Source organism: Cibotium barometz, chromosome 36, assembly GCF_041138505.1.
Source record: "Cibotium barometz isolate CiBa-2024 chromosome 36, ASM4113850v1, whole genome shotgun sequence".
NCBI lineage: Eukaryota > Viridiplantae > Streptophyta > Polypodiopsida > Cyatheales > Cibotiaceae > Cibotium > Cibotium barometz.
The window spans coordinates 33,316,692-33,333,260 of NC_141081.1; the positions used below are offsets into that span (position 1 = coordinate 33,316,692).

The following is a 16,569-nucleotide window of genomic DNA, read 5'->3' on the forward strand; positions in this document are numbered from 1 at the left end:
TCATGCTATATCTAATCAATGTCTGCAAATATAGCTTGTAACGAAAGTACCATGTATCCTCCCCCCAATACAAAAAAAGAACGGTGTCATTTTTGCCTTGACTATAAAAGGCACAGTGCATTTAAGAAGTGGGGAGCATGGCATCGATGGCATGGGGCATCTTGAGGTGTTTTTTATGGCCGAGATTTTAAAAAGGCATGCCCGAGTTCAACGCAGCTCGCTCGAGTTTAGCCCCACGTCGGATTTTGAGATGCGTAACCACGTGTGTACTCTACCTCTATGCTAAACGCGTTTCGTAGGTCCATGGCGCGCGACTTGTTTATAACCTAAACCCTATTACTTGCCAAGTTCACCCCACAGAAATCGAACGGCTGCCCGTGTTTCGTTTTGCGTGCCCGACTTCCGCGGCTTATGCACAGTGCCTTTTATGCACCGTCACACGACCCAATCTATGTGCCTATGTTGTAATTCTTTCTCTATGAACAGTCGCACGTGCCAATCGGACAATGAGACGGATTCAAAGGCACTGGTATTGTCTCTCTCTCTCTTCTACTGACGTTAATACCTCTCTCTCTCTCTCTTTGCTATTAGCTCGGTCCGCGTGATGCTGGGAAAGCTCTTCGGCGCTCGTGTTTTTCATTATCGATCTGAGCGATCTTGCCCTTTGGTTGTCCGTTACAGTCTTGAGGTATGTGTGTGTGCGCGCGCGCGCGTGTAGAGAGAGAGAGAGAGAGAGAGAGAGAGAGAGAGATCTTCGTATGCAAATGTCAAGGATTTTCTGCAGATCTTCAAAAATACGGAGGAATCCTCCCTAATGAGGATGCAATGGAGAGCTTGAGCTGATTGAGCTGACTTTGTCTCTAATATCGGCAAAAATGAGGCGCAGGATCGGCGATCCACGGCGCCAGCAGCGAAGGCGCTTCTCTACCGCTTTCATTTTGCTCGTTGTCGGGCTCTTTGCACTGATGATCCTGGCGATTCTCGGTCACCATCGCCGCCCTCCTGCCTCGTCTTCACAAGGGCAGGTATGCACTCCTCTCTTGAGTGGTTTCTGGCTCCGCGTTGCCTTTGTTCACGTGCATTAGTCAACAGATCAAAACCCTTGTTTTGAAATTGAGGTAAAACAACGGGATAGCATGTCCGGAGCCCAGGTGAAAGGCAACCGCGGTGCCTGTTAAGAGTCCTCTTTTTTCAGGTAAAAGGAAACCCTCTTGATCTTTGGCAGACCAAGTTTCAGCAGGGACACTGGTCTCCGGACCAAAAAACACTCCCCTCAAGCATCTTCTTACACAGCAATACAGACAAATACAACACCAACAGGCGACACATGCCACTGGTGGAATGCTCTTTGGCTGGAGAATGAAAGGGAGGCGCATGACAACGAGTTTACGCAAAGAAGGAGTTACAAACACAAATTATCTCATGCCAGCTGAAATTGGAACTTGGAGCAGGACAAAGAGGAGTGGAATGACGCTGACAAAGGCATGCATTTTCGATGCAAGGAAGTGGAGGCAGCGCAACAAAGATGCCTTTGAAGCGATAGCTCAAGTGGTAGAGATTTTTGACTAGGACCAAGAGGCCCTACATGGTGCTTCCTCCGAAGGGTCCATAAAAAAATGCCTATGAGTGAGCAGGTGCTTATGGGCGATGAAAAATGGTAACTACGGGAGGAAGGCTAGTTGGGGAAGAAAAAAGACGCCTATAGGAAGCCAAAAATTGGGCGTTGGCAAATTGGGCTTTACATCAAATAGGACTGAAATCAGCTCAGGGCATTTGGATTTCCCTTCATCATGAGTCTAAGGGTAGAGGTAGAACTCTGATAAGAATCCGGCAATGCATTGAGAATTGTGGGCACCAATGTACTATTAGGATATATCTTATCCACACTAGCAAGCTGCTTCTTAAAATCTTTGATCTTGGTTAAGAAGCTGTCCATTGAGTCTCCCTCGTTCATGTGCTCAACTCCAACTGTTTGCGCAGATATGCAACACGTGCTTCATTGCGTACCTGGTATAATACAACAAATGCATCCCATGCCTATTTTGAAGTCTTACATGACCGAATATGAGGAATAATGCTTCGCTTCACAGAAAGTGCAAACAATGCATGTGCCAGTGCATCTCTTCCATCCCATCTCGTTTGAGTAGCAATGGAGGTACTGGTGGTGTATGTGGAGGAGCCACATCTATATCAGATTCTACTTCCGATGTACCTGCAGCATCTGGTTGCACTGGTACTTGTGAAACAGAATGAGTTTCACTATCACTGACCACATTCCAAAGGCCTTTAGCAACCAATACATGCCTCATCATATAGGACCACAATGGGTAGTTAGTCCCATCAAGTTTGTCCTCAACAGACAACATGTTGAATACATCACTACTGCCAACTATGACTTTCTACTAAATGCAAAATCTTTCAACACACTGCAAGTACTTAGTATTCACTGAATGCAACCCTAGATGGCTGCCAACTGAGTGAATCACCTGCAAAGTGTATGAAAAATAACACAAAGTAGAGAATAGAGTGGTATTGATGAAAGTATGTTGGTCGATGTTGTTGAAGACACTGTAGATGCTGTTGCACACCAAATCTTTGTCGTTACATAGCCCAAACACCCAAAATTGAGTAGAACCAATCCAAAACGACGCCTCTCCAGAACGTTTGCAGAAACCTTGCAGTGCGCAAAACGCGGCCCGAAGCGCGTTGCGGATACCAAAAATTTTGTATACTTCGTATATTGCACACTACAGTATATACCTTCTTCTCCTAAGAGGGTATCTCAATCGGAGACAGAAAAACAGGGTTGTGAGGAGGGAGGTAGACTACTAGATCAAGTGTCAAGAAAGCTAGCTCTAATACTAATTGTTGGAATTAGGGTTAGGATTGCAACAATGCACACACAAGATAGAGAAGCTTGAGAGCACACAAACTCACTAGATTAGATTGAATAAATGTGTGCCAGATACAAAAGATAAGTACATATCCCAAAATGAGTAGATAAGAGTGTGTACATACGCACAAGGAAAAAAACCTCCTAGTGAGGGAAAAAGTACTCCGACGGTCCTAAGTGTGTTCACACACATCACTACCATATAATGCCACACTCGAATAGCAATAGTTGTGCTTTTTTAGACCTTAAGATCACTCAATCATCTTCAGGCTTCATAGTAGATATTTATGACAAACGCTTATAGCCTGAATATGCTAACTTAAAGATCATTCGGATGTCGCATTTTTCTTTCAATATTTTTGATACAGCTAAGTATGGTGTTATCTGCTCTCAGCTTTTTAGATTCTCTCGTCTTTGCTCTGCTAAATTTGCCTTTCTCTCTCAATTATGCTATCTTAATTTGCTGCTTATCAAACAAGGTTATAGTTTCAATAAGATTTTGAAAAAGGTTCATTCTTTCATGAATTGTAGTAAGTTTATCTTTGGTATTTCAGCTTTTGGAATGTTTAAAATGATTAGGAGTAAGTTTTATAGAAGTGGGGAGTTGAAAAGCCCACTTAATTCATAATTCAATGCTCTTTTTTGTTAAAGTGGCTTGTTCGAGCTTAGAGTAGGGTTTGTTGTTTTAACTTAGAGTAGGCCTTGTTTAGTCTTTTTGTAATTCTTTCTCGCTCTAGCTTAATATAGACTTAGTTTGGTTCTTTCCTATGTTTTGTGATTCTTTGTTGTTATACCTTAGAGTAGACTTTGAGTGCTAGTCTCTATCATGGCTGAGTATGCCCATCACCTCCGGAGAGCGATAGAAACTCAGTTTGCTGGTTTTCTAAAGCATGTTCTTTTTGACTAACCTTATACAAACCTGCACCTACTCTTGGGCACTGATGACGTGAGTAGGGATGTCATAGCTTATTGTCCACGCTATGCATGATAGAGTTGATAAACCTACACTTCATGTTCGGACAGACATTGAAGTTAATGGTTGCACTTTTGAGTTGAAGTCTTTTTTAAAGTCTAGCTTAATGTTTGGTTCTGGCTCTTTTAAGTGCTTTAGGTCTAGAACTTATAGTTCTCTGTTTTGCTATTTTGTGTTGTTGTTTAGTATCTTAGCTCAAAAGGTTTAAGTTCTTATTAAGAAGAAGTGTGTGTATACTTTTGTGCGTGTGTTTTTATTTTTTATTTTTTTAAAGTTTCTTTCATTCATGTAATTGTTTTGTTTTGTTTTCTTGTTTCTTGTTTTTTGTTTTTTTGTTTGTTTGTTTGTTTGTTTTTGTTTGTTTGTTTTTTGTTTTTTTGTTGTCTTAATTAAAAGTCTTCATTTGATTAAAAGTCTTCATTTGATATTATCTTTTGTTTTCCTCTCCTTAGTAGCTAGGTTTGTTAGTTTATTTATTTTTGATCTTTCAAATGCTTTGTTTTTGTGTTTGTCTTTCTTCACTATTATTTCTTTCTCAAATCTCTCAATTTGTAAGTTCAGATTTTTCTGACCTTATGAAGGTATATATAAAAGCATAAGAGCATAAATCAGTTAGGCATTCAGTACATTCAACATTCATTCATCATTAGCATGAGAAGGAGTTCTGTAAAAGGGGCCAAGGGTAAACTTGGGGGGTCAACCCCATGGGGTTGACCAAGGCCCACACATGTACAAGCATTCATGTAACCTTTTTTTACCATATGAATAAAAGAAAACCCTGACACCCAATCTCTCTTCTTCTCTCTCCTTTGTCTTAATCATGTGTTTATCAACATCAATGTTCTTAATCAAGCTTGGGGCTGTGGATTAGTACAACAAGGCTTCCGTGCATGCAACAACTCATTGGTTCTAGGCCAATTTCCGTTTTAAAGCTGGTGCCTATGTATGGGACCAGTTCATTACCCACCTCAAGAAGCAGTTTTTACCACCTCATTATTTATCTTGGGCGGCTTGAAGATGAGTCCATGGGATTGCGCCAAAACGTGCAACCAGTTATCCAATTTGCCAACAATGTCACTTACTTGCCTTTACAGCTGAGCAAATATGAGGAGGGCAAGAGAGAGCAGTTCCTTTATGGTTTAGACATGTAGATCCAATGGGATGTGCATAGGTTTGAACCACCGACCTTCGAACGGGCACTCATGCTTGCACTAAGTGCCGAAATGAAGTACAACGATGGAAAGCCCAAGACTTTCCAACCCACAGTGCCCACAACTGTAACACGACTTTCCATCCTATTCTTATATAAAGGAGGTTGGAAAGACTAGATATCTTATAGATCTCTTAGGCATCTCTGAGGTGGTGGCAAGAAACCCTGCTTAGAGGTAGCTTGAGGTAGCTCTAGGCACAGAGGCAAGCATCTAGAGAGCATGACCATGCTATGAAAATCAGCAAGCTTTTGTATGCAAGTAGATTAGCATGCATCTCTTCATTCAGGAGCACCATCTTTTAGAGGGACGTTCTCATTGCCGCTGCGGGAAGATCTTGCAGGGCAGGAGTCACACCTTCCAGTCCCATTCTTGTGGCCCCTCTGGGACACAGGGTGGAGTATGCATTTGCGTCAGTGAGTAGCTATTGTCGGCGGTGGTTGACCCAGGGCACCATTGTCACTAGATGAGCTCAGTGGGTGACCATCAAGATCTCTACCTAGGACACGAGGCTCCAGAGATTGCGTCTCCCCATCCGCATGTAGGAGGAGCTGCTTGATTTTGAGTTCGCCGATGACACAACATACTTGTCAAGGGACGAGGGAAACTTCCAAAGATTCGCCTAGGTGATAGAGATCTTTTGTCGTGCATCTGGAGCGCAGATCAACTGGCACAAGTCATGTGGATTTTGGGTTGCCTCATCGCTCGCCTCTACTTTGCATCCAGTTGAGGCTTTTTAGTGGCTCCCGAGGGGCACTCCAGTTTGTTATCTTGGATGCCAAGTTAGCATTGATATCTCCCCTGAGCAACAGCTAGCCCCTCTTCTTTTGAGCATTCGGAAGAAGTTGCTATACTCGAGTTCAACCAAGCTTTCGTTAGGTGGCTGGGTTGTGGTGGCGAACAAGGTTCTTCTCGCCACCATGTGGTACATCACTTCTTGTTGGGCCTTCTTCCGGTCTTGTATTGGTTAAGTTCAACGGTTGATCTGCAATTTTCTGTGGTATGGCAGCGAAATGATGGGAGGCCTCTCTGCTAGTCAACTAGCCGACTTGGAGGATTTGGTGGTAGACAGACATTGCATTTTGGATGAGCATGGACACTTGTTTAGTGCGAATTTTCTCAATGAGTTATTTTTGTCTCGGCCCAAAGTTCACCGCATTGATCTCATTCCCGATGTAGAGCCCCCATCTCATGCCCCATACTGGATGAGTCATCTTGAGCTAATAGAGCTCAAGGAGGAACTAGAGGAAATGTTGGCCAAAGGTTTGGTGAACATTTTCTCCGTCCGAGCTCTTCACCGTTTGGAGTTCCAGCCCTCTTTGTCAAGAAGAAGAACGGGAGTGTGTTTGTGTGTGGACTACTGAGTGCTCAACAAGCTCACCATGAAAAAACAAGTTCCCATTGCTCGAGACATTGATGATTTGTTGGATCGGCTCGCAGGGGTGAAGTGGTGTAGCAAGTTGGATCTAAAATCGGGATACCATCAGGTTCGTATACGTCCGGATGATATTCCACCAAAGACAACTTTTCCAGTTTCATTCGGTTTGTTCCAGTTTCTTGTGATGCCATTTGGGTTAACCAATGCCACGGCTACGCTACCTGCAGGAGGATGATGTACCAAATCTTCCAGCCTTTCATTCGGATATTCATCAGTCTTCTTGGATGATATCTTAGTCTTTAGCAAGACTAAACATGAGCATGGGAAGCATGTGGAGATGGCCTTGAGGTTGATTGATGTCCATAAGAGGGAGTCCTGTTAGCAGTCATCTCGTATCTGTACGTTACACCAGGGCCTTTGTTGTGGGTGTGCCCGCCCATTTAGGTGTTCTCCCATTTTTCCTCATTCTCCATAGTATTTTCCCATTTTTGCTGGGTGTGGGAGGACTGTTTCTGGCTGTTGGCTGTATCAGATGCTGGCCGACTGATTCTATGCTACCTGACTTGAGCCTCAGTGCTGGCCGACTGGTTTTCACCTGGCCGACTGGTCTTTTGCTGGTCGTGTGCATTTATTGCTGCTGTCGGCTGTTTATGGGCTGGCTGACCAGCAGCCTGGGGCCATATTAAATGGCCCTGGACCGCCACACTTGTTTTGTATCATATTCAGGATTTTTTTGTGTAGAGCAGAGCTACAGAGCTTCTCTCTCCCCTTGTCATCTGCATTTTGCTCTCTACAGCAGTTGTCTTCTTTTCCGCTCTGCATTCTGACAAGTCCCCCCCTCTTTACTTTTTGTCCGCATTCGCAGATGTTCTATCTTTTCTGACTCATGAAGGATAGTGGGGAGAGTAACGAACAAAAGCAGGGCAGGGAACAGTGTATGCATGAGGGGAGAGGGGTGTTATATATAGGCACAACATGATTGTGGCAGGGCGTGAGCGAGATGGATGCCCCTCTTGTGAAAGTCCTCATTTCTCCATTAATTCTTTGATTAGATCCGTGACTTGTTGAAACTAGGTGTGAGGTTTTTAGGCTGCTGAAACTGGCTCATCCTCAAACAAGAGCCTCATGAATAGAGCCCCTTAGAACCAAGCAAAGACAACTGAGGGTGGTGCATTGGTTTTCAACTCTGGCGATACATTAATTGGAGGTTATTGCGTGCATAATGGGATTCTTGTTAGGACTTGCATGGTGACAAAAAAAGTTTTTTTATTAAAAATATTTACATGCAGATGCTATATATTTATATATATCATTAGCATGTAGTCTATGCTATGCATGATGGAGTTGATGATTTGAAGCTTTGTGAGTAGACTGTCATGGAGTTAAGATTACACTTCGGTTTTTTGTAAGTTTGGGAAATAACCTGAAGTTTCCATTGGGGTATCCAATGTGTTATAATATTAAGTGGACTTCGGAACTCTGCTATAGTTTATCCTTACTGAACCACTGCTTGTGATTTTATATGCAGTTTCTCAATGCACATTTGAGTGACCAACCTGCCTTGAACTTGACAGAAGAGATGCTTAGCACAGGCTCTCTAACTCGGCAATTGGGGGACCAGATGACTTTAGCAAAGGCTTATGTTGTGATTGCGAAGGAAAACAACAATTTAGAACTTGCATGGGAGCTTAGTGCACAGATCCGGGCATGCCAGCAACTTCTTTCCAAATCAGCTACACGAGGCTACCCGGTGACTCTAGAGGAAGCTGAATCAATCATACGGGAATTCTCTGTGTTGATTTATCAGGCTAAGGAGTTGCACTATGATAGTGCTACAATGATCATGAAGCTCAAAGCCCAAATTCAGGGCTTGGAGGAAAGGGTCAATGCAGCTACCGTACAGAGTACAACCTTTGGGCAACTAGCAGCAGAGGCTGTCCCAAAGGGTTTGTATTGCTTAGGGAACAGGCTTACCATGGACTGGGCTATGGATCCGGATCTTCGTAGTTTTATTGCAAGGCAGAAACGCTCTGCAAAGCTTGCAGACAACAAGCTTTATCATTTTTGCATCTTTTCTGATAATATACTGGCTACATCAGTGGTGGTGAACTCGACTGTTCTAAATGCAGACCATCCAGACCACCTTGTCTTTCACCTAGTTACTGATCAAGTCAACTTCGGTGCCATGCAGGCATGGTTTGGCATGAATGATTTCAAGGGGGCAACCATCGAGGTCCAAAATATAGACAGCTTCAAATGGTTGAATGCCTCATATGTGCCTGTGCTTAAGCAGCTCCAGGATGCAGAGACTCAGAGCTATTACTTTAAAGGAGGCCAAGATCCCAAGAGTGCTGTAAAGTTCCGCAACCCGAAGTACCTATCAATGCTCAATCACCTCCGTTTCTATATCCCAGAGGTGTACCCTGCTCTGAAGAAGGTGGTCTTCCTTGATGATGATGTAGTAGTTCAGAAGGACTTGATGAGTTTATTCACATCAGACCTTCATGGGAATGTCAATGGGGCTGTGGAGACATGTCTCGAGTCTTTCCACCGGTATCATAAATACTTGAATTTTTCACATCCTAAGATTCAGTCAAGCTTCGACCCAGATGCTTGTGGTTGGGCCTTCGGAATGAATGTTTTTGATCTTGTGGCTTGGAAAAAGGCAAATGTAACCAGCCGGTATCACTATTGGCAAGAACAGAATGTGGACAGAACCTTGTGGAAGCTTGGAACATTGCCACCAGGCCTCCTAACATTTTATGGCCTTACAGAACCTTTGGATCGGAGTTGGCATGTGCTAGGGCTGGGATACGACCCAAATGTGGATGATCAGTTGATCGAAACAGCTGCAGTAGTGCACTATAATGGTAATATGAAGCCATGGTTGAAGCTGGCCATGAGCAGATACAGACCTTTGTGGGAAAAGTATGTGAACTTCTCACATCCCTTGCTTCAAGAGTGCAATGTCCACTAATTGCATACCATTTTTTAAATCTTGCAGTCATTCATTGGATTTATCCTCCCTTGTCCTGTTGTATGGACATTGTGGTGCATTTTTGTCAAAGGTGGGCAATTTTTAAAAGAGGTGAGCAATTTGGAACCAGCCAGGGACCAGCTTTTCTCTCTTTTGGGGTGGCCAGGAGTAAACAAGATCTGCAAGTTATTGCTAGAGACTAGCTTCTATTCTTTTAGAAATAATCCTAGTTTAATTTATCAAATTATTTGAACTAGTCCATTCAATTTATTGTTAGAGACTAGCTTCTATTCTTTTAGAAATAATCCTAGTTTAATTTATCAAATTATTAGAACTAGTCCATTCTGGTGATGATAGCCTTTTTATATAAATTTTCAACTTCCTGTTTTTACCTAAGCACTCTACATGACATGCTATGTGCCCTAGCATGGCTAATGGGTGGTAGGTCACAAAAAGCGCTCTCTCTCTCTCTCTCTCTCTCTTTGGTTATAGCTTTTGCACGGGCTCCATTCATCTCCTATTACAGATAGTACACACAGTACCATCTTGGTCTCATAGATCAATTTGGCCTCTTGAAGATGGGGTTTCCCCCCTTTGAAAATTTAATTGCTTTATAACTTAATAATGGTTACAAGGTCTAAAAGCTATAACAAACTAGACCCATGGCTTGAACAAAGTACTTATGCAAGGAATTTGTGGTACAAAGCTTGTGGAAAGTCCTTTGCCAAGTTGGCCAACCCACTCCATTGCAAATCTTGACTAGTAGTAGAATTACTAGAATAAAGTTCCTTGGAAATAGACTCAATTATCACCAAGTTGTTTTCCTAGGACTTAGCATTAAGGAGTCTTTTTAATTGAAGAAATAGGCAATTATCTGTGGTATGATCAAATAAATATTTTAAATCTTCCATGAGTAATGTAAGTCCATAGAAAATTGTTTGGACCTTCTCTTCCCATATGAATTGATTTGATTGGAATCAAAGCTTCCCTCTCGAGGAGCTATGAATTAGGGAACAAAAGGAGCCATTTTAAGCCATAATATCGGCCAAATGTAATGAAAAAATCAAATATTTTAAAATGCAATTATAAAAGTCCATCAAATCCAAACCATAGGATCAAATTTGAGAAGCACTTTGACTATGATAGAATTCATGCATCAGTAGAATATAACTCATATTTGATTAAAACAAAATAAGTCACCAAAATTGAAAAAGAATTCCTCAAATTTAGGGCCATGACAACTTCTCAATTGTAATCAAAAATCACTTTATGCAATTGGGCAACAAAAGTAGTAGTGCTCAAATATCTTGGTTTGTAATGTAATTTTCTTTGTTGAAATTTAGAAATCTTGGTTGGAATCTCACGTCGTGAATAATTTTAAGGTACATTATAGTTATAAATCTAGGCATTTGTATGATTTTTTTGGGTGATTTTTAAGTCTAAACCTTAGTTAAGCTTAAGCATTGCCTTTAATTTTGAGGGTTTGAAAAAAAACATTTTTTTTTGAGTTAAGCTCAAGTATTGCTTTTAATTTTAAGGGTTGAAAAAAACATTTTTTTCTAGCACTAGGCAGGAGGCACTCCTAGAGCAATTTAGTACGTAGGTATAGGTAATGTACATAAGAAAAAAAAAGAATCCTTTTGTTTTAGCAGTGCTTAATTTGAGGATTATTGTAGACAAACTTTACAATATACAAGACGAAATGCTTCACAACAATCATCATTTATTAATTAATTATCATAGCATGCTTCCAAGCTCTCCAACATTAAGGAGATCACGAAAAACCTTATCACAAGAAAACATAGTAATAGTAACTGATTAAAATCAAAATAAGAAAGAGAATTATAAGAGCTCTTGTGGACTTAAAGCTCGTGTTGATTGCTAAGTGAAATATATTTTAATGCAATGCTATTTGGGATCGTAAGCAAGAATGTGACTTTAACGATTAGTCTTAGGATAATAAAAGGTGTAATTACCTTTATTACATATTGATGATAACTCTAGTGTTCTATACCTTTGTATTATGGTGCTTATTCACTCTAATGAATTAATTCATTTTATCATGGGCGCTTCTCACTCATTTTATGACGAAAACCTTAGCTTCACCAAGGTTTCAAACATTGGTCACCACTTTATACTTAAGCATTGGTCACCAGTTCATACTTAAGCATGCAAACGTCATCACAAGGAAAATTTAATAGAAGTAAAATAAATAGCCCTGATATGATTACAAAAGAAATTGACAAATGAAATCAAGCTAAATCGAGAAACGAAATCATCCAACCATGATGAGAAATGTTGTTTGTATTTATCAGTATCTGAAGGCGTAAATGCAGTACAAGTCATTAATCCAATCCACTACATGTCATGAACCCACTCTACTAGAAGCCTACTAGAAGCCATAAATCGAAACCATTACAAACCATTACAGTCTACAGGAAGCAATCTTCTGCCTTAGTTAGGCCTACAATTAGTTAGGCCTACAAATTTACAGACTTTTCTGGAGAGAGCCGAACAAACTCATCTCCATCCACAATTGCTTTTTTGAAGTTGTATGCTCTCTCCCAAACAGAAAGATAGGATGTGGAAAAGTTTTCTTCTGATGGGTTGATTTGTTCATATTCAATGACAATAGGATTGCCACGGCTACTGAGCTGCACATTATCATTGGCATGCACATCTTCATCACTTTCTGCACCATCATCATCTTCACGATTATCTCTACTGTATTGTGCAGGTAGAGGATTAAAGTATCTATAACCATCAGTATCTGCAAAGAAGATCTCGTCAATATCTATGCGCTGGGTGAGATGAGGGAGTTTCATTACTTTCCAAACTGCAGTGGATCTTGTCATGCTCATACCAGATCCAGTCTTAGGTATGATCCAAGAAGCTGGTGGATAGTATTTCCCTGTACGAACCATTTTGAGAAGAGTGCTTTGTAGTGCTGCACCTAGTTTGTTAGCTATGTAATTGTCCATGTATACATATGCCCTCTCAAATAAATTTACAGGCGACAAGCATACTTTGTTTTTTAGGTCTGCTTGTCTATATAGAGCGTAGAGTTGGCGACCTCTTGTTATTTCCTCATTGGATATGTTATGTGAGAAGAACTTGAAGTGTGGCTTATGTAAATCTTTCATACAATATCCTATCATCCCTTCAAATGTGTGCATCTTAATCTATCTTAAACCTTTGCACATTACTGTACCACCCTTAGTCTTGAACAAATCCCATCTTAAATATCTTTTTATAGTTTTGCCTACGCTTATGAGTGATGGTGCCATAAGGCTTACAACCATTGGAAAATGCAAGTGGTTTAAAGTACCACCTTTTTTTAATGCAAACATTCCTTTTAAACATTCCATCCTTATGGACTCTTCAAATGGCTCCCAGCGTGATAGGTGTATATCTCTATTTTTTATAGCGACAGTGTGACTGATAATTCAAAAAGGTTCTTTTTCTTTTCTGGTGGGAATAGTGGAATCTTGTGTACAGAGGGTTCTGAGTCTACATTCTTCTCATTTGTTATCGGTTGTTCCCTTTAGAGTTGTGATGTATGGATTTTGCACAATATGTCATCGTTGTTAACAATAAGCACCCCAAAGTAATGTTTTCATTGTTGATAATTTATTAATGAATTAATTAATTTTATCGTGGGTGCTTCTCATTCATTTTATGAGGAAAACCTTGGCTTCACCAAGGTTTTAAACATAGAAAATGAGAAGGGTACACGAGCATTGCTTTGTAAAACTCTAAAAATATCGATTTAACATAAATACTAAAATTATAACAAAAACATTGGATTAAAATTCCTTTAACTACGCTATAATTAATATTTTCGTAAGTAAGACAATGCGATGATTCCAGCAACTAAAGTCTGCATAATTATGCAATTAATCTCTAGATTAATTCCTATATTTAATTTATCTAAACAAGCACATGCCTAGTAAATATGCACCCACAACAAAACTGGTTTGTTTGTGAAAGCTACTTATAAAATTAACCATGCACATCCTTAATTTTAAAAGAAATTGATAATGAACGATGCTGCAAATTATATTCATCAGGCAGTTCAGAAGCCTGGTTTAAATTAGATATAAGAAGGCACAATAACATGCACGCCAATTGATAAATCTGCATGTTATAGGCTGGACAAAATTCATCTTATACATTCAGAGAGAAGTGAACACTTTATGAAAAGGTGGTTAATGTTTTCATCTATACCTTAGAGTAAGTTAATGAGAGCGTGATGTGAAAAGGTGGTTAATGTTTTTGTCTATGCCTTAGAGTAAGTGTATGAGAGAGAGAGACATGAATCCACAGTAAGTTCAGGAGAGGGCAAAGGATTCATCTTTGGAGTACCTTAGAGTAAGTTTATGAGAGAGAGATGAATCTAGAGTAAGTTTATGAGAGGGAGATGAGATGAATCCTTTAGCGGACCTTCACATTATGAAAAGGTGGTTAATGTTTTCGTCTACACATTAAAGTAAGTTGATTATCATATCAACATTTATATAATTAACTACCTAGTAGAAATTAGTGGATCATATAGAGTTTAATACTACATTTTTCGACATGGTGGAGGGAAGACACGTAGCAATGATCTTGTAGAGATGTTTAATTGGATCTATTGCAACAATCTTGCAAGAAATGTTACTAGGGAAAAGCCTTGAATGTCAGCAATTGCTAAAGCCAGCAAACATAGATAAGTGGAATGGAAGTTCAAGAGCAGGCCATGTCGCATGGCGTGCCACAATGGCAAGACATGGTAGACGTTGGGTTAAACGTGTCTAATTTGGTGGTTTCGTAATTTTTGGCCGGTTTCAGACTATCTGAACACATTATAAATGACTTTATATAAAGGTGTAATAGTCTCATTCATTCTCATTTCTATATTTTGAATTCACTTTTTGCCATGGCTCACACGAAAAACATTACACGTAAGCATCCACCATCACCTCATCGTCCTTCACTCCCACCGCCACCGCCACCTCCACCTCCCTCTCCCTCTCATCCGAACACCAGTGACCCGGTCACCACCACTGACCCTGATCGAGAGACATGGAGTGATGTTGACCATAATGGAGTGCCATGGGTTGATATTCCTATCCCCCCAATACGTTCCACAATTGGGGGGAAGATCTTGCATCGAGGCATGGGTCCATTGCCAACACGAGAAGAGGTAGCAGCAGAAGTAGCAACAACAGAAGCAGCAGCAGCAATAGAAGCATTAGTAGCTAAAGGAGCTCCATCATCCTCTCGGTGTAAATGTGCACGAGATTGGAGTGCTCATGCACGTCCTCCTCAACCACCTGCAAGAAACCCTCCTCAACCACCCGCAAGAAACCCTCCTCCTCGCACCCCCAGGAGGAAACAATGCAATTGCATGACAGCTCTAAAGGAGATTTGGAGGTTCCATAAGAGTGTCGACCTCCTCATCCCGAGATCCTTTTGCACGTCTTGTCAAAGAGATACTTTACGATTTAGGGGGCCGAGACAAGAGGATGCAAAGCCTTGCCTTGGCTGCAATCCAAGAAGCAGTAGAGGCATTTTTGGTCACCATGTTTGAAGATTCTAACCTGTGTGCAATCCATGCAAAGCGGGTCACAATGATGTGTAAAGACATGAACATGGCATGCACCATTTGATGTGATAACCTCTAAATATTTTCCCTTATGATGTACATGATTGGACAGTGTAAAACTTCACTTAATATATTCTCTTTTTAGTGCTTCTCAAGTTGTCCATCAAGGCCTTGATTGTATGTGTATTTGTATCAAAAAAATTAAATGTATTTGATTTGTATATTTCATTTACAAGGGTGGTTTGTGTATTTCACTTGTTAGTATGTATAGTTTGAAGGCTTAAAAAAGTAAAAAAAATCCCCAACCTGAGCAGGGCGACTTTTGCCCAGATAGAAAGCCTGTCTGGGCAAAAGTCGCCCTGTTCAGGTTGGGGGTCTTTTTGCCTTTTTGAACCTTCCTCTCAACCATATGTATTAATATTTTTTTATTTTAATATTATTTAGTTGTAAATTTCTTGGTGATAGCAAAACTTGCAATGTATGATAACTAGGTGATATCAGGCTCAGTGTGAAGGCACCACATCTTTTATGATCTTAATACTACTTGTAAGGCAGTATATATCTTTAATTTTAAGTTCTTAATTTATAATAAGGTCTATATAAATGCTTATACATGACAATTGAAGGCTAAAAAATGCAAATAGAGCCCTAACCTGAACATGGTGACTTTTGCCCAAACAGCAAGCCTGTCTGGGCAAAAGTCGCCTTGTTCAAGTTGGGGCTATTTTTGTATTTGGTGGCCTCTAATTGTCATGTAAAAACATTTGTATGTATTCATATTCACATATACATAGGTCTTACTATCAATTAAAGCTGAGTATTGGCTAAATTAGATAAAACTATACTCATGTAAGAACTACACTCATGTAAGAACTCTCTCTTTCCATGTGTACGAACTCTCTCATCATGTAAAAGAGTATCTTTTATGATCTTAATATTACTTTATAAGGCACTATATATCTTTAATTTTAAGCACCTAATTTATAGAAAATCTTATATGAATGCTTATACATGACAACTGAAGGCTGAAAAATACAAAAAGAGCCCCAACCTGAACAGGGCGACCTTTGCCCAAACAACAAGCTTGTATGGGCAAAAGTCGCCCTGTTCAAGTTGGGGCTATTTTTATATTTGGTGGCCTTCAATTTTCATGTACAAGCATTTACAAGTAGTCACATTCACATACACATAGGCATTGCTATCAATTAGAGCTGGGTGTTGGCTAAATTAGACAGAACTACACACTCATTGTGGTCAGAGAGGACATGGGGGGACTTCATGGGAAGTTGGCCCAAATTAATAATTACTGATACCACAAACTAAACATGCATGCAATCCAGTGTTATCCACAATGGCTCTCACTCTCTCTCTCTCTCTCACTCTCATATCATGAAAACTTACATTATTCAAACTTTATGTAGACATTATGTATAAAAAAACCCACTTGTATTAATAAATAGGATTTACATTGATTGTCGAACACAATATCTATGATAAATTTTCAAGCTAACTCATAATGTTCTTGAGACACCTAGCTTCAATCTTACGCCTCT

The 16,569-nt window shown here is 40.3% G+C and overlaps 1 protein-coding gene across 1 annotated transcript; it reads left to right on the forward strand.

Moving 5' to 3' along the window:
* The first annotated feature begins 550 nt into the window (after positions 1 to 550).
* On the forward strand, positions 551 to 9,776 carry LOC147617832 (hexosyltransferase GAUT11-like). Its single transcript, XM_086776090.1, has 3 exons — positions 551 to 688; positions 785 to 1,025; positions 7,981 to 9,776. The coding sequence occupies exons 2-3, from the start codon at positions 876 to 878 to the stop codon at positions 9,427 to 9,429; spliced, it is 1,599 nt and encodes a 532-aa protein (XP_086632216.1). The 5' UTR covers positions 551 to 688; positions 785 to 875; the 3' UTR covers positions 9,430 to 9,776.
* Positions 9,777 to 16,569: the final 6,793 nt, after the last annotated feature.

Coding starts and splice junctions, on each gene's coding strand:
- LOC147617832 (XM_086776090.1), top strand. CDS start 876: ATGAGGCGCAGGATCGGCGATCCACGGCGCCAGCAGCGAAGGCGCTTC. Junction 1,026..7,980: donor CCTCGTCTTCACAAGGGCAG/GTATGCACTCCT, acceptor TTTTATATGCAG/TTTCTCAATGCACATTTGAG.